This window comes from Vicia villosa, unplaced genomic scaffold, assembly GCF_029867415.1.
Source record: "Vicia villosa cultivar HV-30 ecotype Madison, WI unplaced genomic scaffold, Vvil1.0 ctg.001882F_1_1, whole genome shotgun sequence".
Taxonomy (NCBI): Eukaryota; Viridiplantae; Streptophyta; class Magnoliopsida; order Fabales; family Fabaceae; genus Vicia; species Vicia villosa.
In genome coordinates, this window is record NW_026705762.1 from 251,395 (window position 1) to 279,013 (window position 27,619).

Genomic DNA, 27,619 nt, shown 5'->3' on the forward strand with positions numbered 1-27,619 from the left:
GATCACTATTAAAAAAATATCTGTTCTATTTTAATTAATAATTTTTATTATTTAAGATACAAAATTCTTATTTTTAAATGTTAAATTTTTTTTCACTATCACTATCAACAAAATTCTTATTTTATTTTTATTGACAATTATCTTTATGTAAGACACAACAATTTTATTTTTAGATGTCAAATTTTTTTTCACGGGTCATTATTAGCAAAATATCTATTTTATTTTAGTTAATAATTATCTTTATTTGAGGCACATAAGTCAACATTTCTCTTTTCCTCACAGGCCACTATCAATAAAATACCTATTTTATTTTAGGGTTAATAGTAGTTCACCCCCTGTAATGTTAGCGAATTTCGCTTTGCCCCCCTCCATGCCATTTGGCAACGGTTTTTTTAAAAAAACCGTTGCCAAAACCTGCCTTTGACAACAGTAGGGGGTAAACCAAAACACACTCATATTACACGGGGTTAAACTACTATTAACCCTTTATTTTATTTTATAATTGTTTTTATTTGGGAGACAAAATTTTTATTTATAAATGTCAAAATTTCTCTTTTTCCCATGAGTCACTATCAGTAAAATACCTATTTTATTTTAATTAAATATTACATTTATTTGATACACAAATTTTTTATTTTCAAATGTCAAAATTTTTTATTTTTTTCGTTTCTTCATTTGACGAGCCTTTTTTCCTTTTTGTATTATTATTTAACACAATTGAATTTATATTATCATTATTTATTTTATAATTAAAAACTTATTTCAAACTTATATGTATATCTAAGTAAAATTATATCGTATTACATAAATTTATCCGTGCGGATGCACAAATATTTTGCTAATTTAAAAAAGATGATTGCTTCAAAATTTTGAGAATTACAATATTGTCCATCAATAAAAATTATTGTAAAACGTATACCGTTTTATGAATTTGGTACTAAATAAATTTTTATGTAATAATTTAACCATTTAATTTGAATTTTTTTTATGCATAAAATAAATGACATTAGTTATTAAAATTTTACACACACAAATTGTGTGATCTCATGTTTGAAGTATGATAGTAGTGTTTAGCATAATAATAATAATAATAATAATAATAATAATAATAATAGTAATAATAATAATAATAATAATAATAGTAATAATAATAATAATAATAATAATAATAATAATAATAGTAATAATAATAATAATAATAATAATAATAATAAAGTCATCTAGATTTAATTTAACTTTTACTTAGGCTCTGTTTGGTAAGACATGTTTTCAAACTTATAGCTTATGTCTTATGTCTTATAAGCTCATATGATAATTTAGACTCGTTTGGTAACAGTCTTTTCATCACGAGCTTATAGCTTATTTTACTAGCTTATAGCTTATTTTTCAGACGCTATTTCAAATAGCGTTTTAGCTTATGTCTTATAGCTTATTACTTTTTCTTCCTTTTTTATCCTTATTATTTCAATTAAAATTCATTTTGACCCTTATAATTTATTTCAATTTAAAATAAAATAATTATATATTAAATATCTTTTATGTCATTTTACATTTATAAGTTAATTGAACCGCTAATTTTACCAAACACTTCAATGAACTTATAAGCTATCAGTCTCAACCATCCGCTATAAGATATAAGTCATCAGTCATCAGCCATCAGTCATAAGCTATAAGCTATCAGCTAGCTTATCAGTCAACAGCTATTTTTACCAAACAGACCCTTAGTACATGTTTAGTTTGGCTTTTGGAAAGATTAAAAGCAATTCTAAAGTTATAGAATTGATTCTGGATGATTTTAAAATGTTTAGAATTGATTTTGTCTCTAGAATTGATTCTACTTGAAATTAAAATTTGTAGCTTTTGTCTTCAGAATTGATTCTATTAAACTCAATTCTACCTAATTTAATTCTGCTAAAATCAATTTCGTCAACTGTCAATCCAAACACACCCTTAAACTATTTTACTATTCTTTATTCAATTAAATAATTATGAATATCTTAAATATTCTAAATATTTTATTTTAATAATTTCACACAACATGAATGATAAAATTTGGTTCGACTCCAAAAATCTTAGAAAAAGATTTGTTGAACCGGCGAGTTTATTCTGAACCGGCCGGTCTACTTATTCTATTTCCCTCAAAACCTTTATAACGAACACGACGTTCAAATAATCAAAAAACTCGCAAAACCCTTCCCTCCTAAACCTCTGAACTAACCGCGCCATTGCCGCACCACCGTAACGGTTCCTCGCCGGAGCTCCGTTTCTCCATTCTCATCGGAAAAACTCAGGCGAGTTTATCTTTTGCGCTATACTGATTCTAATGCTTCGATTTCGATCATTTCTCTATCTCTATCAGTTTTTTCCCCTTCCGTACGCACATATCTTTGGTGAAATGTCGATTATAACTGTTAACAATTGAGTTTCATGTCTCAGTTCACTGAGAATTTCTTGATATTGCAAAGAATCGTGATCGCATTTTGCAGAAACATAAAAAATCTTGATGTTACGGTGTGATCAGTGTGATCGTGGTTGCCAACGTTTTATTCAAAATCTTGCTTCTTGTTATTTGAATTTTCGTTTTATTTTGATTTTTTAGATTGTTCGGTTATTTTTTATTTGAATTTTTGGTTATCTTGATGTTGAGATGTGAGCAATGTAGAAAATGTGAATACATGTTGTTATGTATATCTTGTTATGCATGTCTGATGCATTTCAATTTGTTGTATGCAGCGAGTTTCATCAAACCGTTTGACAGAGTTGTATCTCGAGTATACAAACTTGAGATTCCTTGTGGTTAGAACGTGTGATGTGAGCAAGGAAAGTTGAATCGCGAAAAGAAAAGAAATCTCTGAAATTTGGAGATCCTGTTAGAGTAAAGGTAAGGGGAGAATCATCAGTTTTACTACTGTAAGAGTTTATATTGATAGTGTTCGTATAATAGCGTATAAGATTGTATACGAAAAAAATGTATAGTACTTTAAATTGATTTGAAGTTTCAACTGAAAATTTTGACTGTTTGTGAGCCAATTATGAGTAATTGAGTGGGTGATAACATATTGATATACCTAAAGTTTCTAAATTTCCATATAATTAAGATACTTCTTTTGATGTTAGCTGCCACACTGTTTTCTGTTTTTACTTGACAATTGATTGTGGTTTGTGTAGTTTCTTTATTTATGGATATTACTTCCTGATTTGGCTTTGTTGGATGGCAATAATACAGATGAGTGATGTGACAGATTCATCTGACAGTGATGAGAATGATTACCTTATTGCATGTCTTGAGAAGGACCTTATTGCATGTCTTGAGGATGAACTTGATGAAAATCTTGAGGATGAACTAGATGAAAGTTCATCCAACTCATCATCAGATAATGAAGCTGAAAGCCAAAATAAGTTAGAGGGTTTCAGGTGCTCTCCATCACCTATTTCATATTATATGGTTATTGGTATTAGTTAAGCTGTTGCCAAGTTTTATTTTTTCAATTTATTGAAATTTAGAGGACTAGATATAGAGTACTGTGGTGCTTATATAGATGAATTTTATCTAAACATTTTGTTATAGAGCACAGTGACATTTCATTGATCAATTCAGCTGACCCTATTCAGTAGGAACAATGTTTTTTTAGTATTGTAGTTGGGTGACTTTAATTAAATTTCAGTAAGTTGCATTCACTAGCTACTTTCAGCCTGTTTTAAGTGATTTCTTTTATCATCGATGATTTTCATGTTGACTGTTTTTTAATGTCTTAGGAGTGATTCTTGTTTCCAAAAACTCGTGAAAGATAACAGTGGGAGGTGTTAACTTTTAATTACAATTAGTGCTCGACCATCAACTATACTATTGAATGAATATTATCTAGTAATGCCTTTTCTTCTTAAGTACTTAAATGTCAAATGATAGTGTGTTTATCTATGTTTTGCTTAAGTATCTTCACTATTGTATGACAACTTACTTTTCTGGTTTGTGGAATTGTGAACCATTTATGCTTTTAAAGGAAAATTATGCCAAGTATTCTATCTATGGGACTAAATGCTTGGGGGTAAAGAGACACTAACAAAATAAGTGCAATGTGATAGAGATTAGGATATGGTAGAAACACTTGAGTTAAGAGCCATATGTGTTAGGACCGAGAATAAAATCATTGAAGAGAAAGTTTCTGTCACTTCCATTGTAAAAACACCACTAGGAGGCATTTTTGTAGCACAGTCCAATAGTAAAAGGTGAAGGAAAACTCAAATGACCTATTTTTTGACATGACCCGTGAGAGAACATTTTTGTATTGTTTGATCCATGTAGCATACTCCACCTATCGAAAAAAGATTTTGATTATTGTTATTATGGAATTGTGAACAAATTAGCATCAATCTATGGGAGAGAAATGAATATAGGGTTCTTAATTTTTGTGCCTATGTATGTATTGTTGAGTCAACCTAAGGGACAATTATGTATTCTTTGATTTTTTTTTTTGTTTTGTGTTTTCTAATAAAATTTCACTCTGCTACACTTTAATTTACAAACTAAAGCAGAACTAAAAAACGTAAGTCTGAAAGCACCGATGAAATTGAGGGGTCTACTTCAGAAGGTACCATGGAACAAAAAATAGGTAATTTTGATCATTTTAGTTGTTTCTTTCATTTTCTTTGCTAGGAACGAGAATCCATCAAGCCACATATGCATGTAAATTTTCAAAAATGTATTCATCATGCGCAGCTTCTGTTTTAGAGCAAGTGAACCAAACCAATTTTTAAGAGAAGATGTGATAATGTCTGTTAGTTTATCTGCCATTAAAGCTTTGTCGAACTATTTCGCTGGTACAACCTAAGCTTGTTTGGCGTGCATTCTTATATGTAGTCTGCGCTTTAACTGAACGGTCCCCCGTCTCCCCGAAGTAATACCGTACGCTTCATACCACCTATTTTTTTATCCATTGGATAACAAGAATGCCATCAATTTATTTTCAAGTTCTAACGGATTAGACCATGCACCATGTTTTCGCATGTTTGTGAAATATGATTATGAATCTCATACGACTGTCTCTAAATTGTTGCAGTGCCATCTGTAAAGGTTGGTGTATGTATACATCCTGGCTCATTTGGAGGCATGTGTATATATTGTGGGAAAACGCTGGATGGGGAATCTGGTTTGGCATTTGGGTTCGTACACAAGGTACACATTGTTTCTGATAATTATCTTGTGGTACTAATGATTTAGATTTAGATGGTTGTTGTTGCCGCATGTCGCTATTTTCAAATGAATGTCAGATCAACTTGAAATAGCTTAAAATGTCGCCATGTAGTGTTTGCTTTCTGAGAGTTAGGAATAATGATTTGGTGTTAGATAGCTTAAGAGATTTGTGGTACTAATAACTTAGATTTAGATGGTTGTTGTTGTTGCCGCAGGTCGCTATTTTCAAATGACTGTCTGATCAACTTGAAATAGCTTGAAATGTCGCCATGTAGTGTTTGCTTTCTGAGAGTTAGGAATAATGATTTGGTGTTAAATAGCTTAAGAGATTAGCTCTAGAGAGGGTAACACGACTACTAGTTAATGATTTGTCATTGTTGTAAGTTAGAATTGGGACTCTCTATAATGTAGCCTTATTGTATCATTCCTGATAGAGTATTGGGCACTCTCAGATTTAGTCCTATTGTATCATTTTGTCTTTTAGGTCACATTGATTCAGACAAGCTTCACAATAAAATCCTATTTCATTCAATTCTTCTGTCTTTTCCTATGAATTCTTGTTGTATCATATCATATACACAACACAATTATTCTACATAATTTGGCCAAGCAACAAGTTATTTAACACGATGGCGATTTTTTCGTATTATCAGGGACTAAGACTTCATGATGAGGAAGTTTCTAGATTGTGCAATAACATGACGAATTTATTATGCCGTAAAAAGCTTTATTTGGTTCTGGACCTAGATCACACACTGCTAAATTCTACTTCCCTTCATCGTTTGAGCGAAGAAGAAAGGCCTATGATAACTCAGAAAAGTTATCTAGAAGGTATACTCAACCCAATGCACATTTTCTTTTGGTAATTGGCATCCTTATATTTTTTTAGAAGTTTTGCTTAATGCGCCTCATGTTTGTTGTTTTTATTACGTAAAAATTCCATTATTTTTCATTGTATTTCCATAAAAAAATTCTTGCATTTTAGTAAATAGGGTATCATGTACACAATAGTTTTATAAATAGATTGACTTGCTAACTCAAATTCTTACATTTTAGTAAAATTAGGGTATTTCAAACTCATTTATATAATTCCTCATCACTTCATCTGTGTATTTTCTTTAAAGAAAATCTTGATTTCACCTTTGCTGTTCTATGACTTCTTATATATGCTGCTGCTTTCCTAACCTTGTAAATGATGAAACAATATATGTCTCCAAAGGTAGCCTCTTCAAAGTGGAGCATTTACAAATGGTTACCAAGTTGAGGCCCTTTGTCCGCACATTTCTTAAAGAAGCAAGTGAAATATTTGACTTGTGCATATACACTTTGGGTGATCGGAACTATTCATTAGAGATGGCCAAGCTGCTTGATCCTGAAAGGGAATACTTCAATGCTAATAGTAATGTGATTTCTCGAGATGATGGAACTCAAAACCGCAAGAAGCATCTCGGTATGGTGTTGGAGAATGAAAGTGCAATCCTAATTCTTGATGATACAAAACACGTGAGTGCACTGCTAGTTTCTGACTTGTTTTGGCTGAATTATTTAATTTATGTAGATTACAATTATGGAGAATCTATAAAATTAAAGTTATCTCATTTTATTGTGATGTATGAAAGTTTTGCAAACAAATTTTTTAGGTATGGCCGAAGCACAAAGATAATCTGATATTGATGAGGAGATACCTCTTTTTCAATTCAAGTTGTGAGCACTTTGGCTACAAATGCAAATCACTTGCTGAATTGCGGATAGATGAAAGTGAAACAGATGGAGCGCTTGCCAAAATGCTTGAAGTGCTCAAACATATACACTACACTTTCTTTAAAGAAAATCATGTTGACAGAGATGTGCGGCAGGTAGTCAGTTATCTTGTTAATATTGGTCTGTCTTCTACTTCTTGCATCTTGTTAACGGAAATATAAGCTAATTTGTCATGCCAGTATGATATATTCTGATGATTTAATTCTTGCAATCAATTCATGTTTCCTAGGTTTTGTCATCACTTCGAAGTGAAATCTTAAGAGGATGTGTGATCGTCTTAAGCCGTGCTTTATGTCGTGATTTCCATACACTCAAGAAGATAGCAAAGAAGCTAGGAGCTACTTGTTTAAATACACTTGAGCCCAATGTGACACATGTAGTTTCTAACAGTGTTGGAACTAGGGAGTCCAAGTGGGCACTGGAAGAAAAAAAGTTTTTGGTTAATTCGCAATGGATAGAGGATGCAAATTTCTTCTGGCAAAAGCAGCCTGAAGAGAACTTCTCCGTCGAAGAAAATAACTAGTTTGTCGTTGTATAACACTGCTCTGTTGATAGTTTGTTTCGATTTTATAGTAGGCCAATCAACTACTAACATCCTCATTCTGATTATGGAAGATACTTCATTCGATGGTGAAGTGGTTCCGGTATTCATCTGCACAGTGGATTGTAAATTCTTTTCAAGTTAATTTGTGTTCTGGGTTGTCATGATTTCGGAGAAGACTAACCCGGTTCAAGAGTTTGCCCAATAAAAGTGTTGTATCCTAAGAAGTTGTATAGTAGTTTAGAAATACTTACATGTAATCTAGGAAATTGTACAGAGTACAGACATTGAATATTGACAGATTTACTTAATTCTGAAATGAAAATATGAATTGCATTTTGATGTAAGGTTTTCTGCAAAATGTTACTAGCATGATTTATGATTATAGTTCATTCTAATTTTTATTAATTTTTTTGTAAATGAAATGTTACTTGAAAAAAAATTAGAAACATGGGTAAACTGTTTCTTGAAATTTTAAAAAAATCAATTAGATGTGGAGGGAGTTCAAACTTACAGAAACGCATATCCACTTTTCAACGTCTACGAAACTAAATATATTAAATTTACAAGAAATCCATGTCGAGTTTTTAAGCTCTATAGAGCAACATCATCAACCACTGTATACTCTAAGACGACTCGTGATCCTGACTCTACATATTGGACAATGACTTAACTTTGATGCACAATCTCGACAAGTCATGTGCCCACATCCAAACGCCATATCTCTTCCTTCGGTCAGACAAACAGGACATGCAGATTGATTTTGTTCATCTGTTGTTGTTGGTGGTGCTGCTGCTGTCGAAATGGATGGTGCTGTTGAAATGGTCGGTGCAGGACGAGAATAAATAACGGGAGGAGCTTTTGGAATTATTCTCTTTGCTCTTCCTGTTACGTGCCTGTTATCCATGTATACACAAAGAGAAGAAGAAAACATAAAGATATTGCGTAAGATTGCATAGACGTATAAAAAAAGATGTGTGAAATTCTAGTGCGTGTCATTAGCATAAGACTTAGTAAAAATATCTTAGGTTAATATTTAAGGATCATACCCAAGTTTTCGAAATTCGATGCATGCTTTGTATTGGAAAGGGATCTCCATGAGAGAGGCGAGAGCAAAAGCTGCTTCTTTCTCGGCAGGACTTGAGTTTTTAGACATAATCTTCGTGAAATTAACAAACTGTACAAAACGGACAAATTATTTGACCAATTGATAAAAAAGAATGTTACAATTTTCTCAGTTGTTAGATTCATTTAACGACTAGAGACTTTATCCGTTAGATTATCCTATACTCAACGTTTCACCGAAGATAGTTGAATATATATATAAGTAGAGAACACCAGATGCGAATTCAAGTAGATGATTATGACTTATGATGCACATTTTTATGGTGTGATATTGCAATGTCATACCTGAAAGTTATCGAAATCGCGAGCTGGAATCTTGTCGTCGAACTTTTGCATGTCTTCCCAAGGTCCATCGCCAACTCCAACAAGAACTATCGCAAGCGGATATGCACTGTATCATAAACAAAGAATGAACATAGATTAAAAGAGTTCATGGTTTCTAAATAACATTTACTCCATCAAATTATCTACCTTGCATTAGCAATTGCTTTGATTGTCTTCTCTTCTTGAGGGCTTAGTTCATAATCATTAGTATCTACACTTCTTGTAACCTTAAAATGAAACCAAACTTTCTTGTCAATGTGATTTGAGAAACATAATCACAAGTTTCGGTATCGTGTCAGTATCTGACACATGCACAGACACGTCTTTTTTCAGAGGTGTCGGTGTTACAGAGGTTTATATACCTGACCATCTGCAATGATAACCAAGACATGAAATTGTCCATGACTTTTCTCAACTATGTCTATAGCAGCCTCAATGACAGGAGCATAAGAAGTTGGTCCTGAGAGTTTCAAGTTTGGAACAACTTTTTTGTAGCATTCCAAAACTTCCTCAAAACCATGGCAAGGTGAATGATCACTATGAAAGCTGAATACTTGTTGATCATGTGTAGTAGCTGTATAATTGAATTGAAAAATCTATTAATTAAATCACTTTTACATGTTACAGTATAGTTTAAGGAATAGAGAGAACTTACCATCACCAAAACCAAAGCATGGAATCAAGTTATCATCATCAAAGGGAGCCAAAGTCTTGCCAATAATTGATATGGCCTTCTCATAGGGGTTAGGTGTTTCTCCAATTGCATGTAGGCTTCTATTATTGAATGAGACTTTACCTTCAATAACAAATTTGGATTCTTTAGCTTCAACGAAAAATTATATCCAATGTTTTAAAAATCGAACAGAAAAGTTCAACTAGTTAAGCCATCAACTAACATTGTCGCATTGTCTATGGCTCTATTATTAATTTGAGATTTTCACTTGCAATTTTGTCTCAATTCGAGCTATAGTAAGTCTGTTGAATCATGATCTACATGTTTTTTTAGCATAAATTGGGTATTCTTTCTGCGTAACTGCAGGGGCTAATCTCTCGAATTAGAGAAGATTTAGATGTTAGGATTAACTTTTAAAACAGTGATTAAAATCGAAACCTAACCATATATAACAAACTTTAGGTCTAAATCATGGATTTTTACATATAACTTGCATGACATGGATAATGGCTTATTGATGGAATCACTTATTTGTTTGTATGGTAGAACTTACCAGTCCATTCATTACTCTTTGTGAAATCAATTCCAAGGATGAGATTTGATGACTCTAAACCTTCTTTCCTAAGAGCCGCAATAACCTATAAAATATAATTTCTATTAAATTCATAATAATTTGAATTGTTTCTCTTTTTAAAAAAAAAAAAAACATCTAAAACTAATAAAATCAAAATCTTAATCAATAAGAATAATTTGGTAATAAAGTTTACCAAATCCACCCAATAGAACATATGTTCATAAATATAGTAATGTCTTTAAAAAAGTTTGTTAACTCTAATTAAAGAAAAAGTAACATGCTTCCCCATACTTTTAATATTCCTTTTCTCTTTTATTTAAAGACAAACAATTTAATTAGTGGTGTCTATGGTTCAAGCTAGTGGTTCATTAGTCATTCCTTCCATTAACAAACAATTTCATTATTTTTTGTTACAATATATTCATCAAACTTACCGACAAAGGAATGCTAACTACTAAAAATTTCTCACACGTTATTGTGAATACTAGAGTCCAAACTCTGATGATGACGTTCAACCTAACAATATTAATTTCTGCAAATTGTGTTAGAATTTGCGGCTAATTTAATTTGTATCTATATATGTTATTTTATCAAACTTGTATCAATTAAAAAATTAATTAGCTTCTAGTTTGTGATTAATTATGAAAATAATAAATAATCACTTAGAAAAATTATAGGTTATGCTAACAAATAATTTATTTCACACAAAGAGAAGATTAATATTTAAACTTCATAAAAAACATCTTAACAAAAAAACATAAAATGCTATAATCTCTCAAATTATGATATATTCTTTCTAGTAAATAAATTAATAAAATGTTGCACTTAATTATAGGATAATCACTAATACATTTTCTATTCAGAAAAAGTAATTATTATCAAAGAAACATACCTGTTCAAGGGTAGTGAAGTTATCTGGAATAAAATCATATTTCTTAGAAGGTTTCATGGTTTTTGAGGTTTGTCCAGAATCTTGTTTACCAAAACTTGATTTCTTAGACATAGAAGAAGAAGCAACTTGTGGTGGTGGTGGTGGAAGTGGTAATGACATAGGTTTTTGATTTTGAGTATGAAAATTAGATGAAGAGATTCTTCCACCTTTTTCTCTATCATTCCTTGAAGAATGGTTTTTCTGAGACTCATGCTTTTTATTTTTACCTAAAAAATTTCCCATAGCATCAATTCAAATAACTAGGTTTATTTTTTCTCTATATATATTGAAAGATTGACATCATGGCATGTATATATAGGTAAATAAATATGTAAATTGTATGTAATTTTTTTTATTATGATCATGAGAAATAATAAATGAAAAGGAAACACAAAGGAAGGTGCAACTGCAAGTGTCAGTGGTTGGTTCCTAGAAAATCATATCATTATATGCAAAAGTAATTAAAATGATTGATTACTATATATTGGTATCTCATTCTATTCTTGGTGCTTTATTTTGCTTCCTAGCTTTGTACCTTGCCTAGTAAGATGCTCAAGAGTTGCTTGAGTGTTTATGGGTTTTAGTTCTAAAAGAAGGAGAAGAATTATGGAAAGAAATATAATTTAGATATAGTGAAATATGACTTGATTTGGAATTTTATTTTTTAAAAAGACTACAAATATTAGTAACTTCAATTTATAGAGATAAAAAATTTATTTATTAAAATTTAAAAATTAGAAAAATATATGATAGTAACCGAAAATAAATTATTTATAAAATATGTTTTTAGAAAACAAAATAATATAATATTAATTATTATTTCTTAATTAAATTATTTAATTAATAATATTTGTATTTTTTGTATTTTACTAGTTTTTTTTTCTTTCGCACTCTAGTTCCTAAGAGAAATGGGCCATATAATCTAGAGCTTGTGTTGAGAGGTATGGACACTAACCAAGCATTGTTCCCACCTAAGAATCAAAGTCGGTATTCTCCGGGTTACCAGAAGCTCCTTTATCACTGGAGTCCAACTGTTTGATTTTTTTATTTTGTATTTATAGGTTACGTCCTTAGCAGAAGCTCATTTATCACTGGAGTCCAACTATTTGATTTTTTTATTTTGTATTTATATTAAAGGTGAATATACAAATACATAATAAATGTGTTTTAATAAAAATATTTTTTTAATTTATATAAATTAGTTAAGTGAGTCAATTATTTTACTCAAAATGGTATAGGAAATGTCTAGAAATAAAAAGTAAAAAAGTTATTAAGTGTCATAATTATGGATATTATTTGACTGGTATTTTACGCGTCTGTGTAATTATGGTATCAATTTATTGAACTTAGAGTTAAATGTTAGGTTGACATAAAAACATTTGCCTAATAATAGTACTTGGTATTTGAATCATGATATTACGAGGAAAGTTCATTTCTATCATAGATAACGATTGAGAAATATATTACCACAAGGATCTAAGCAGCTTTAAATTCATAGGTCAATTCAATTGTATGATTTCTCTTCCCAAGTCTTTGCGTCAATTCAAGGACAACTTTCTTAAGTCTTCTGACCAGCTTCACATGCTACCAATATTGCCATTTTGATTTGCTCTATAATCTTGGGAACATCTCTAGTGAGATTTAAGACTTTCCCAAAACTCTTTGCATGATGAGCTAAGTCTAAAAGATAAATCTTGTAATCTAAATAAATCTTACCACGAATTCACTAATGAACATTTAATTTTAAATTTGTAGTGTTGCTACATTTTATATTAATGGTAAAATATTTTCCTATTTTAAAAAAAAATTAATTAAAAAATATAACAAGAATGGACTTAAAAAGATCAATTATTCACATTTTCGACATTGTACCTTTGTAGCACCGAATCTCTAGAAAATGTGTGTCAATTAGCGGTGCCAACATGTCAATATCGATGTTGTGTTTATGATGTCTATGATTCATAAGAGTTGATTTTATAGAGAAAAAAGGAACACTTAGGTAGAAGAAACTGCTATTTCATTCCACTAAAAAAGGCCAAAAATTAGAAGTGCTTAAAACAAATTTTAAAATTAAGCTAACCATTAAGTCCTGCTAATTTGGCTGCATAGCCCACGTTTAATGACTTCAACTGAACTTCTTATAAACTAGGACAACTCTTAACAAAGCATAAATAATAAATAAAACAATAATAAATAATATTTCTATCATTCTCCCTTAAACTGAAAGTCTTCAAACATTTAGTTTATCACACACGCCCAATAATGCTCTGAGCTTCTCAAATGCAGCTACCTTTAATGGCTTTGTCATTATATCAGCAATTTGGTTTCCACTTCTGCAGTAGTGAAGTTCAATCACTCCATCCTTTGTGAGATTCCGGATAAAATGAAATTTCACATCTATGTGCTTGCTTCTTCCATGTAAAACAGGATTTTTGCATAGTTTGATAGTTGAACTGTTGTTGCAGTAAATTGCAGTAGCATCAACTTCCCTTTCCTGCATAAAATTCAGCCCTTCAAGAACTCTCCTAAGCCAAATTGTTTGACAAGCACATGTTGTTGCAGCAACATATTCTACTTTGGTAGTTGATAAAGTGACTATCTCTTGTTAATTTGATGACCATGAGATGGCTCCAGAACCCAACATAAAGACATAGCTAGAAGTACTCTTTCTATCATCAATATCTCCAGCATAATCATTATCTGTATAGACAACCAAATCTGATTTTTCTCCCTTTTTGTAGAAAATTCCAAAACTAGTAGTACCTCGCAACCTAAGAATTCTCTTTGCAGTCAAGAGATTACTCTCCTTAGGATTTTCCATATACCTGTTGATCAAACTTACAGCATGCATGATATCAGGCCTTGTTCCGGTTAAATACACCAGACTCCCCACAATTTGCTTGTAAAGATGGCTGTCAACCTTCTTTTCATCCGAATTTCGAACAAGTTTCAAGCCTACTCCAGTAGGTGTAGCAGCACGATTGCAATTTGACAACTGAAACCTGTTCAAAATTTCTTGCACATACTTCTTTTGTGAGATAAAAATGCCAGCTTCTGATTGCATTACTTCTATGCCAAGAAAATAATGCATCTTCCCTGAATCAGACATATCAAATTCCAACATCATAGATTGCTTGAACCTTTCAAACATGCTGAAATTGTTCCTTGTATATATCAAATCATCCACATACAAGCACACAATCAACAATTTCCTTCCTTCCCCACTTTTCACAAAAAGTGCGTGTTCAAAAGGACATTTATGAAAGCCTTCCTTCAGGAAGTAAGCTTTATGTTTTCTATACCAAGTGCGTGGCACTTGTTTTAATCCATACAAAGCCTTCTTAAGTCTATAGACTTTGTCCTCGCATCTAGACTTCATGTATCCAGGAGGCTGATCAATAAACACCTGCTTTTGGAGATCGTCGTGTAAGAACGCTGGTTTTACATCCAATTGGAAGATGGGCCATGAGTTATGTGCAACTAAAGCAACCATTATTATGATGGTATCATGCCTTGCAACTAGAGCAAATACTTCAGTATAATCCACCCCAAACTCTTGCTTGTAGCCTTTAGCAAGTAACCTTGCTTTATACTTGTCAACTTCTCCATCTTCTTTCAATTTTGTTTTATAAACCCACTTCACTTCAATAGTTTTGTGCCCTTGTGGAAGATCAACCACTCCCATGTGTTGTTTCTCTCAATCGAAGCAATTTCTTCATTCATTGCTTTTTTCCACTTTGGTTCTTTAACAACTTCTTCAAAAGATGTAGGATCATAATCTGAGAATAACACAAAGTGTGTAAGTGGGTTTTGTGATTTGTGTATGCCTTGCACCTCATAATCATCCATACATCCTAGCCTTCTTCTAGCACGCTGAGAGTGCACTTCTTCAACTGATGTTGTCGGTGATTCATCATTCTGCTTTCTACTATCAATAGGTTCTACTGTCTGCAATTGCAAATCTGAGCTTGCGGGTTGTTGCAGTTGTTGTTCACTTTCATGTATATCATCAAAATCAACAAGTATATCATGATGTTCAACCATTTTCTCAATCTCTGACCTGAAATTCTGGTCATCAAAGATCACATCACGACTAATTACGATCTTCTTAGTGTTCGGATTATAGAGCTTGTAGGCCTTTGATTGATTGCTAACACCAAGAAAGATACATTTCACTCCTTTGTCTTCGAGTTTCGTTCTTCTCTGATTTGGAACATGAGCATAGGCAACACACCCAAATATTCTGAAGTGATTGACAGTTGGTTTATTTCCACTCCATGCCTCCTCGGGAGTCATGTTTTGAACAAAAAAAACCGGACTTCTATTCAAAATGTGGACGCTCCAATTCACAACTTCGGACCATGTTCATAATAGTTCGGTTTTTCCACTCGCAAACACCATTTTGTTGAGGTGAATATGTTGTTGTAAGCTGCCTCTGAATTCCATGATTCTCACAATTTTTTGCAAATTCATGCGAGGTATACTCTCCACCACGATTTGTACGCAGAACTGTGATCCCGCAGCCACTTTCTTTTTCAACGGACAATTTAAATGTCTTGAAAACATCAAATGCTTCAAATTTTTCTTTCAAAAAATACACCCATGTCTTCCTATTGTAATCGTCAATGAAGGTAATGAAGTACCATTTACCTACATTCGAGATTGGATTTAGAGGCCCGCAAATGTCTGAATGAACCACCTCTAGAACTTTCTTGGATCTGATAGATTTTCCAGATGGAAAAGAGTCTCGGTACTGCTTGCTAACAGCACAATCTTCACAAATCTGACTTGGAGGTGCGATTTCCGGAAGACCTGTCACCATATTTTTCTGCTGCAACGTTTTCAATCCTCCAACATTTAGGTGACCATAGAAAAAATGCCATAACCATGTTGAGTCTTGAATCTTTGCTGAGAAACAAGAACTGGTGGATCTGTGTAGATTTAACGGAAACAACCGATTATCTGTCATTTTAACTTGAGCAATCAACCCTAATTGTTCATCTTGAACCCGAAAAACACCATTCTTGATCGAAATCTCGTACCCTTTTTCTTGAAGTTGTCTTAGGCTAATCAAGTTAGTCTTCAATTCTTTGACAAAGAAGACATCAGAGATCTTGTGACTTTTATTTCCCTTGGCCTTGAAAATAATATTGCCCTTTCCAGCAACATTAATTTTGGAGTTGTCGTCGAACTTGACGGTGCTAAGAAAAGACTTATCCAAATCTGAAAATATCGTCTTATCACCACACATTTGATTACTGCAGGTCGTATCCAAATACCACAGATTATCTGGAATTTCCTTGGTCACATTGCACACCATCAAGAGAGATTCATCTTCTTCTCTTTCTACAAAGTTGGTCCTTTCTCCATTTTGGCCATTCAAGTTAGTTCTACATTCATTTTGATAATGACCATATTTATGACAACGATAGCACTCAACATTAGATTTTGGGCGATAATTATTTGAATGATTACCTCAACGATAGCCACCTCTTCCTGGGTTGTCTAAATTCTAGTGGTTGGCAGGATTGTTGCTATGGTTGTTGCTACGACCATTATCGCCTCTAGCGTAACCACCTCGACCTCTTCCTCTGCCCCTGCCTCGGCCTCCTCTAAAATTAGAGGTATTTGAATAATTTGAGGCTTTAAGTGCTTGCTCCTCTTTTTTTTGGTTGTTGATTTTATTCTCATGAACTAGCAAGGAACTTTATAATTCACCAATCGTAAGTGAATCAATATCTTTGGATTCTTCAATAGAGCAAACAACAAAATTGTACTTCGATGTCATTGATCTAAGAATCTTCTTAATAATGGTCACATCCTTCATCTTGTGTCCATGAATTCTCATTTTGTTGGCAATGATCATCGTTCTTCCAAACAAATCTGTGACAGATTCATCCGACTTCATGCGTAAAGTCTCAAATTCACTTTGTAGGGCTTGAAGCTGCACTCGTCTTGCCCTAACATTCCCTTGAAATTTCTTATTCATTGAGTCCCAAATCTATTTGGAGGTTTCTTTGTTGAGAATCGTCTCCAAAGTTGCTTGATTTATGGCTTGAAATAAGTAGTTCTTGGCTTTAAAATCCTTGAGTTTCAATGCCTCTAGTTTTGCCTTCTATGCATCTGTTTGAACTGCTTCTGTCGCAGGCTCCGTAAATTTGGAGTCAACAACTTGCCAATACTCTTTGGACCTCAATAAATTCTCCATTAACATGCTCCAATGGTCATAATGACCATCAAATGAGGAATTGCAACCTGCACAAAATTCTCATTGAGCTGCCATTGATCTACAATTGTTGTTTTCTCTCAAATCTCACCATGTTTCACTTAGTTTTTTTCTAAATTAACCATCTCTCGATACCACTGTTAATTTTAGAGAGAAAAAAGGAACAATTAGGTAGAAGAAACTGCTATTTCATTCCACTGAAAAAGGCCAAAAAACAGAACTGCTTAAAACAAATTGAAAATTAAGCTAACCACTAAGTCCTACTAATTTGGATGTATAGCCCCCATTTAATGACTTCAAATGAACTTCCTATAAACTAGGTCAACTCTTAACAAAGCATAAATAATAAATAAAACAATAATAAATAATATTTCTAACAATAAGTTTAACGTTTTACATGCAAAAACACATAACAAGCTTAGAACTTTTGATAATACCTAATAGTTGATAACCTCTAAAGTTAATAATTAATGCTATATTAGAATTTCTTATAACATTCACATTGGCACCAAATATAGTAGTAAAAGTGCCAATGATAGCTCTATTAGTGAATAATGGTAAAGTTGCAATTAAAGAATCTCATGACTTTGTTTTTAAGAAATTCCATTCGAGGTCATTCAATATAGTTGATCTTAATTGACATGACCTCTTAACGATGTTTGAGAATTAGAATGTATCGTCTCGTATCCTAAATCATGATACTTCCATCAATAATAAATGTCTTCTCAAACATTTTTTTTCCAGATATTAACATATGTTAGACTTGGGCCGACATAACAATTATGATCCATTAGTTATCTTAGCTCGGGTGTGCTTTTCTGAATAAATTATTTCGACCACAATGAGCTCTATCAGATGCGAGGTGACTCCAACCCACTCCTAGACTCAACCTAAGAGATCAAACATGTACATAACCCATTAAGCATGAGTCATGTTAAGGCAAAGTGTTTCACTAAAGTTCTTCAAAAAATAGAGATGTACACAACCCATTAAGCATTAGTCGCGTAGGGCCAAAGTGCTTTTATGGGACTAGGTGGTCATCAATTAGTGTGTCCTGATGGGATCTAGTATTTTTTAAGGCAGTTTTGTCCTTATTTCTCGAAATGTGCTGGTCTTGGACTATGGTCAGTCGGTGTCCGTTGGTCATTTGACTATTTCAATTCTCCTAAGTGTGATGATGATCGATTGTCTTGGGTCGGGATGTAATCTCGATTGATTAGGGTTAGACTCTAACCTAATATATCAGACCAGCCCAAGCCATGGACCCAATATGTTAGACACAATTTCGGGTGAATTTTAATGTGGTTTGATCGAGTTCAATATGATCGTTCTATAGCTTAAAACATGTCAGGTTGTTCAGTTAATTGATCCATAATTTATTATAAAAAGTCAGAATATAAAAAATACTTACATTTTAATTTTTTTAAATAAAGTAATAACAAATATAAATTTCATGTCTTTAAATATGAAAAATTGTCTAATTTTAACAATGTTTTAACATTTAACGAATAAGTGTGGGCCTTCAAATATCTTGAAAGAATTATTTTACATCAACCTAATAAATCATTCACAATAAATTTCAAAATATCAACTTTCATCGAATTGTAAATGTCATTCAGACATTCGTGGTAAATTAAATTGTAATAAAATACAAAACCACAAGGCTGCTAACTTTTGTGTAATATAAGATTCAAGTAAGTTACTGTTAGGAGTAAATTTATGGTATTTTCATGTGTTAGTGTGACTAGTTTCGGCTCTAAACTTAAGCAAATTGTGATTGTTGTATGGGTTTTTTAGTAAGAATTGAACTTTATAAATTTAGTTCAAGTTGTGAAGCAAATCGAATCACTTTGGGTACTATTGATGCAGGTTTGGAGCTGAAAAGTAACCTGACGAAAGCATGAAGAGGAAAGGAAGCTGAAAGAATTGGAAACAAAGCAAAAAGGGCAAGTTAAAGCAGGGTCGCGCCGCGTGAGTAAAGTGATACGCCGCGCCAATCCCTCTGTCTTGAGGTCGAGCCGCACCAATCCCTCTGTCTTAAGTTTGCGCCGCGCCAATCCCTCTATCTTAAGGAAGCTGAACGAATTGAATTTGGATATGATCAAGTAAGTTACCTCATAGTTATAAAACAAAATACCAATAATATATGTTGCAGCAACTAGATCACAACATAAACTTCTCAGTTTAATGTAATATTATAGTCATCCAAATTTAAGTCTTCAAATGTTTTATAAATAAATTCATCAAATCAAATATCTATGATAAAGGAAGTAGGTGCAATAGATTCACAAATAGTTTGATTTAAAAAATATATCATATAAGAAAATTTAATGTTCTTGACATTCCAATTTTGCCTTTCTTTTCAATTAACCCATCCACAACAATTAACCATTCTCCGCGACCAGTTTGCCTCTTCCCCAACAAATCTTTCTTTCTTACATACTCCCAGCTTGCCTCTTCCTTTAATTTTCCTTCCTTTTTCGACTTCTTTCTTTTCTTGCTCGAAGGGTAAGCGGATCTGAGTAAATTTGATATTTTCACCTCCTTTCCCTTCAAGTCTGTAGGAGCAGTCTGAACATACCTACTTTGCTTGCAAGTATGTATTTACTTATTCCCATACAAACCTTTTCCCTTGCTTCTCTCTTCAACATCCTTCTTAAAACTAAAACCAACATTCAACTCTTTGAAAACTGCTCTCATTTTTTTACTTCCACACACCATCTTCCTCCGTCTCTCTCATGGCTAGACCGTTCGAGCGAATTTGCGACATCAATGACAGTAAGCAGTTGTGGAAGGTTGCGATTCAAGTGGAGCAAAAATGGAGTGTTATTTCCAACAACAAGGAGCACTTTGAAATGATTTTAATTTGTGTTTCTCCTTTCTTTACCATTGACGTATTATTTGTGAGCTTGTGTTTAAGAAGTTACATATTATGCAGTCACTATGTTAGGTTGTGTATGACTTCTCTTTTGTTAAGCTTGTATTTAGCGAATTTCATTTTTTTAGTGTAAGTGTAGGTTCAAATCTTTTATGCTTCTATTTCAATAGTTACATGTTTTAGCACTTGCCTTGTGTTTGAGTAGTACGTAAGTTGAGTTACAAACTTTTACTTCCCTTGTGTTCAAATAGTACTTAAGTTTATGTACAAAAGTTTATACACATTTTCTATATTTTTTAGGGGTGTGATATCCATGTTGTTGTTCTAACTACATATATGACTGCATAGAATGACAAGTTTGCGTTGGATCAGACGTACATTGTACCAAACTTTAAAGTTCAACCAAATAACTTGGTCTTTAAACTATCGCCCCATAATTTTTTGGTGAAATTTACAGGAGGAACATTTGTTTCTGATGTTAACAAACATGTGATACAGCCCAACCAACACAACCTATTAGTTTCGCTAACATTATTACCGGCAGGTTTCAGAAAGATGTGTTGATCTGTAATATTAGATGGCTGACTTGCACACTTTTTGGTTTGTTATAATATTTCATTGCCTTATGCTTCTCATTTATACCTTTTAATCAAACATTATTGGTATGGTCGAGAGTATTGGATATGCCCAGACACAGAGCAACGGGAAAAAAACTATAGGTTAATTTGGTGCTTAGGGATGCAAGGTAAGTGTTTCGAGTTTCAACGATTGTTTTCCGGGCTCCATATCTATTTAACATTTTCTAACCAGTCCATTGTACTATCTCCAGCAATAACATAATGAATTGCACCCTTTAGGAGGCCTATGTCGCACAATTCTTTAACTTTAACCAGGATCGGGATAATACATATGTGCCAACAGTTGTTTTGCTTCAATATGCAAAAGTTAAAGAAGAGGGTTAGACGGTTAATCCTCCTTTTTTTAAAATCACAATGTGTCATACTAATGTATAATCTAATTTAGTTGATTCTTTGTCAATGTAGGGCATTCTCCACTTTCGGTTACCAACATGTTCCATGTTACGAAGCTTTATATCAATGCAAATTTGCCTTCAATCAAAAACTTATTCGACAGGTATCTACAGTGAAGTATATTGTCTCCCATTTATCCAAATATTACACTTTTGGATTACATTTGTCTTTTTTATTTTGTCATTTTCCCTAAGGAATCTTTGCATAGTGTTTCTAGCCAACTAAGATCTCAATCTCGTCGTTACTCCCACACCTCTAATTCTGACAATGTTTGACAAACTCCAAGCTAGAAATTGCTTTCTGGCATTCACTACGCCGTTCAAGGGCTTTAAAAGCGCTTTTATTGGCCTTTAACAGCGCTTTAAAGCGCTGCCAAAGCCAGCGCTGCTATAGGCTACGAAAGCGCTTTTAAAAGCGCTCTGGTAGGCCCCCCCTATAAGAGCGCTTTTATGGAAAAAGCGCTCTTGTAGGCCCCCCTTTAAGAGCGCTTTTCAGGAAAAAGCGCTCTGGTAGGCACCCCTATAAGAGCGCTTTTTTCAAAAGCGCTTTCGTATGTTGCGTTTTTTTTTTTATGCTTTTTATTATTTCTAAACCTGCACTTTTTGGCAGCAATATTTTAGAACCTGTAATTTACTATTTTTTGGCAGTATTTTTTCATGAACCTATAATTTATCATTTCAAATCGATATATACCATTATAATCGATATCGATTATATACAAAAAAAGTATTATATTATATACCATTAATGTAAATCAAAATACATATATACATATTTCTAAACCAAAACAACTAAACCAATTCACATGTTTCTAAACCAAAACAACTAAATGGGAAACAACTTCCGAGTTCTTATGCAACCAACGTACGCTTCCTGTATTATCTGGAGCTATGTTGTATTGATGCTTTAGTGGAGAACCAGTAGTCACCTGAGCTATGTTGTATTGTGTCACAGAATATGAATCAAATAACTGTACCCCGAACGATCCTGCCACAGAAGACGACTTCGGGGTACATTACTTGATTCATATTCTGTGGAACATAATCGGAAGAGGCACATTGTGTTCTATCCTTTACCAATCCATCCACTGTTTGAAGCTCAACCTACAATAGAAAAACGTGATTATTTACACAACATTCACATTAAACTTAGAAGTAAACTTTGAAGCTCAACCTACAATAGAAAAACGTAATTAGTGTTGGAGCTAAAGGTGCAGAACCTTTGCCTTGCAACTGTGAAAAAAAAAACTATAGAGCATGAATATGTGAAAGTGCTAGAATATGTGAAACTACATTGATATTTTAAAATAGTCCTTGACATTCATAATGACAAATCTACAATGACTAATTTGATTGAGAATATTCAAACCGGGGTTTTGTTAACCGCAAATAGAATCCAACCAACCGGGGTTTTGTTAACCGCAAATAGAATCTGCCCTAACTCAGATTTTAATTCCGAAAAGAATTCCTCGTTTAATCTGCATAACAAAACACTCCATCACAACAGAATACAAGTACAATACAAATCACATTCACTCAGAAAAGTACTACGATACGAACCGAGGTCTCATTCTGGCAATCTCAAATTCAAAATCCTGAGCTTCATTGTCAAGTAAGTATTCAATCAGCTCTTTTGGAGTTTCAGGAACTTTACGTGACTGAGCAAATAAAAAATTAACAAACTTCAGTTACTAAATAATATATAAATGATCACTTTTCAGATTCCTAATATCAAAAAAGGCCAAACACTAAAATAATTGAGTATGAACCATTATACCAAAACAACAAATTATGAGAAGCAAAAGCTGAGCCAACATCACAAAAACCCTAAAAAAATTTCAAACATCATCATCATCCAAATACACAAAACCTTCAGAAATCGTTTGAAGAAAAAAAGAAAGAACATTGTTCATCATATTCATCAAGCATCAAACCTAGAAAAAACCCAGAAATTGTTGAAAGGGAAGAAGAGAGACTCAACGAACAAAAAACCAGAAAGATCTCACCGTAAAATCATCATCATCATCTGCTTCTGAAATCGCGTCACCATCACCAAAACCCAACAACAGGGCCGGGTTTGAAACCTCACACTCTCATCCTTGTTACCTCACTTTCATCTTCAACCTCACATTTCCAGAATTAGGGTTTCAAGAAACAACAAAATAGTGAAAGATGATAGAAGATTTACCTGCAAACGAAGCAGAAGAACGAAGCTGAAGAACGAAGCTGTGAACGAAGCAGAAGAACGAACGGCGACGGCGGCGGCGGTTGGCAAGAAGAACGATGACGGCTGTGTGGAGGTTGGCGGCGACGGTACTGGGTTTGTGAAACAGTGAAGAAACAATGAAGAAACAATGAAGAATGAAATACAGAACGCGCGTTTGTTTTAATTTGTTTTAAAAAATTTAATTTTAAAATGAGCTACTAAAGCGCTTTTCAAAAGCGCTTTCATAGGTATACCTATACCGGCGCTTTTTCTCTAAAAGCGCTTTCGTACCATATACCTAATTTTCCCTATACCAGCGCTTTTGGAAAGCGCTCTCGTATCCATCCTTTACCAGCGCTTTTTAGAAAGCGCTCTGGTACCCCCCCCCCCCCCTTTACCAGCGCTTTCTATAAAGCGCTCTCGTAGCCCCCCCCCCCCTTTACCAGCGCTTTTTAGAAAGCACTCTCGTACCCCCCCCCCCCTGCCAGCGCTTTTTTCCCTTGTTTTTTATTTTTGTTTTTTGCGCAACCTATAGCAGCGCTTTTCCCAAAAGCGCTTTCGTAGATGCGCTGCTAAAGGACAAATTTGTTGTAGTGATTGTTGCTCTACCTCTGAGTGAAATTAAAAAACTACGCGAGGTATGCGTTATGCCTCATGGAACTTATCCGTTGAATGAGATCAATATAACATATGCTTTACAATATGTTTTTATTTCTTCATGCAGGCCTCATTTTGTGCTACAGTTGTTACAACCAAAAAGCTTAACGCATCTTCCTATGGCTGGTATTACCAGGCCTGCCATGCATGCGCTAAAGCTGCTCGTGGTGATCAACTTCCATTCGAATGTGATAACGGCCATAAGACTGAGACATAAATCTATAGGTATCAATGGTTTTATACCTATGTATTTTATTAATACTACATCTCATCCATTTCTCTTTCTTAACATCACTTTTCGTCCAACAATAGGTATGAAATCGAAATTAAAGCTTTCCATTTGGGCATATCTTGCAAGTTTATATTCAGGGACAGGGAATGTACAGATATTTTGCGTCTCTCTACTACTCAGATGCACGATACCATGATTCAGGTTACTTAGTTAGTACAGGATTGCTAATTACTATTAATGGTATTCACTGGCTGCTAAACTAATCCTATTATTTGGTTATGTAGGTTGGAATAACTTATCCATTAGAATTCCCATTAGCACTTGATGTCATGTTGGACTTGGAGCTGGCTTTTAGAATTAAATGGCAACCCAAATGGGACATTTGCTCAGTTGTTATGCTCCTTAAAGATGTTTCATTCATCAAACAATTAAATTCTCCATGGGAACATAAATAGGTATTAGTAAACCAACATATCATGTTTTGTTTTGATTTAGAATCAGAACAATGATATTGATCACAACATCTGTTTATCACACCAAGGTACCCAATTCCCAACCGTCCAGAACGTTGTTGCCAATGCAGGTATTTTCACGACTTAACAATATATTCATTTCTCCAAATGCCTTATAAGCTTTCTAATTGGTATGCATTAAATACCGCATATTGTATTTATATTGTACAAATTAAAGAGAGCACCAATGAAGCCAAAACTAATGCTGCAAAAGAGTGTGAAATTCTTACGATATCCTTCTATCAAATACCATAACATGTATTCAAAACATCAACTCTTTTATCTTTATTGTTTCTTTGGATTTTATGTTTACATGATCTAGAGATAACATATAAGCATAAAACTGATCCGCTAACACCCACTACAAAAAGGAAGATACATGATGGCTCAAGCGAATCGACTACCGTGGGCGGTATGTATGATGGATAATTATCTTCAACAAAACTTAAAATGATCATCAAGTTGGAGCATAAAAATTAATTATAGTCATGTTATTTGGCTTTTGACTTTTGCCATGTAATATTTTGATACTACTTTGTGTTCTACTCTTATTTCTTGTTAACTACCTGACCCCAACAATATTGTTTTCAAAAAATTAAATAGTATTCCTTCTTTCATTCAATCTTAACATACTATGGTACATTGTTTATATCTGATTTATTATAACATCCTAGGAGGACCATGCAAGAATGCAAATATACTTTATTTAATATTACAGCAGCATGTTATCAAACTTGCTCATGGATGCCAAAACTATTTCCGAAAAAGATATAACATATATTCTTCTAGGCTCAATACAAATAATGCAAAATAGAGCTCCACGTGCATCTTCAATGTGCATCTTCAATATAATATAATAATGTGCAACTTCAATCTCCATATGATTGTTTAACCTCCAACTTATGCACCATTGCATATAAGCATAAATATTGTTATTGTACATATAAAATAAACTATCAAAATACCAATACACAAATACAAATGGATAAAGTATAATACTAACCAGAATTAAAGCAGAAATATTATTTATTGTCAGTGCCAGAACAATAAATCACATGTAGCTAAAGGTTTTTATATAAAATAACAGTCAACTTGCAATTAACATACATTAATAACAAACCAAATTATATATTATTTTAATGGGTCAAGTCACTCTACCACAACCCTCATCCATCTTATTTGTAGATGTGCAGCTACCCTAGGTAGCTGGTGATAAGTGCAAAAATATCGTTATTTTATGTATATAATTTGTTACACTTATCGATACTTTTTGTTAATACCGTTTGAATAATTCCCCGTTTTATATGTAAATTCGTATACTTTGTGAATAGTTTTATTTTCATATACTTTTATACAGTTTGATAGTTTTTGTGTCTTTTTGTAGGTGTTTTTGCGTATTTGGAGCATGAGCAATAAAGTGTCGAAGACACAACTTCAAACACCCAATTTTGAACAACTTGTCAACGAATGAGGCTCAAAATAGAAGATTAAGAAATCATCAATTTGGTTGATATTTATTAATTGGTAGATAGGAAATTTAATAAGCTTTCCAACGTTTTGAACTGGGCACAAGTCGGAGTTACGATTCTCAAGTTATGGCATTTTAACTAAAGCTGTTTTTTTGTTGACAGCCCTAGCCGCACGATGCGCCCTCCCAGCGTGCGACACACGCTCTGAGGGTTTCAAAGTGTATAAATAAGGAAAAACAGAATTTTTAGGTGATATTTTGGGTATTTTTGAACCCCAATCCATCATACTTAATTTTTTGGTCTTGAGAGCTTAGAAAAGCATCAATGGAGGTTGAAACTCGACGACTGGGGTGGATGATTCTTGGATCGTGATTGACACTGCGAGATATTTTGATTCCTCTACTTTCTTCCCTCTGTAGTTTCTATTTGTTGTGAGTTTGTATGTAAGTTTATCCTGATTATATGTATATTTATTGCTCTTGGTGTTGTATAAAACTCATTTTACAAATTGATGTTGATGATTGCTTTCTTTATTTGGGTTTGGGTTGTTGCATAAATGGACGGTTCAAATACGGATTTAGGATGAACATCTATTGGGTTTTAATTCTAGAGATAGATTAAGGCTTAGTATTCACTTGTGTATCGGAGCTTAATGCTTCCGTGTTGTACTGAGAAATCGTCGACGCGAGCAAAATAGTTGATTTCTCACTTTGCGTTAGACATAACCTCTGTGTGAGTGGTACGCGATGATATTGAAGAGTGATTTAAGTTGAGTACAAATGGGTAGTAATTTTAAGTATTTTATAGGGTAGATGAAATGCAAAGCCGAGAGTTCTCTACTTTTCGAACAATGAATTCTTTTTATGTTCATAAGTTTAATTCTCGCATTTATGTTGAATGCAGTATAGGGCAAGCAACAAAAGAAAGATTTGGAAATATTGATCCGGGATTTATCGTCCACGGAGATGGAAGATGCCATTCAACAGTTTCTACGGTTTCGAGCTCGGGTTTGAATGAACAAAAAGTAAACAAAGATATAGACATGAAAAGAATAAACACATTCTTAGAAGAGAAATAACTTATCAGGAATGTAAATATATTCACTCTTCACAAACATACACTTACCAACCCGTTATACTCAACCTACGATACTCGTCTATGTCATCACGTATCTCTCACATAAGCGTCCATCTCTGGAGCACAAACGAGATAATCTCACAACTAAGGTTATCTCTAACGCAAAGTCGCGAGAACATCCGTATTCTCGCGTCGGCGATCTCTCGCGCGCC

At 33.4% G+C, this 27,619-nt stretch overlaps 2 protein-coding genes across 2 annotated transcripts; one reads left to right on the forward strand and one right to left on the reverse strand.

Annotated features, from left to right (window-relative positions):
- The first annotated feature begins 3,226 nt into the window (after window positions 1–3,226).
- On the forward strand, window positions 3,227–7,718 carry LOC131636985 (RNA polymerase II C-terminal domain phosphatase-like 4). Its single transcript, XM_058907556.1, has 6 exons — window positions 3,227–3,452; window positions 5,058–5,173; window positions 5,845–6,022; window positions 6,399–6,694; window positions 6,832–7,047; window positions 7,182–7,718. Exons 1-6 carry the CDS (start codon window positions 3,227–3,229, stop codon window positions 7,473–7,475), a joined length of 1,326 nt encoding a protein of 441 aa, XP_058763539.1. The 3' UTR covers window positions 7,476–7,718.
- A 237-nt stretch (window positions 7,719–7,955) lies between these two features.
- LOC131636992 (E3 ubiquitin-protein ligase RGLG4-like) lies at window positions 7,956–11,517 on the reverse strand. The gene is made up of 8 exons (XM_058907563.1): window positions 11,082–11,517; window positions 10,169–10,253; window positions 9,598–9,738; window positions 9,305–9,516; window positions 9,090–9,169; window positions 8,904–9,009; window positions 8,543–8,670; window positions 7,956–8,389 (listed from the first exon to the last, which is right to left on the reverse strand). Exons 1-8 carry the CDS (start codon window positions 11,361–11,363, stop codon window positions 8,104–8,106), a joined length of 1,320 nt encoding a protein of 439 aa, XP_058763546.1. The 5' UTR covers window positions 11,364–11,517; the 3' UTR covers window positions 7,956–8,103.
- Between the last annotated feature and the right edge of the window lie 16,102 nt (window positions 11,518–27,619).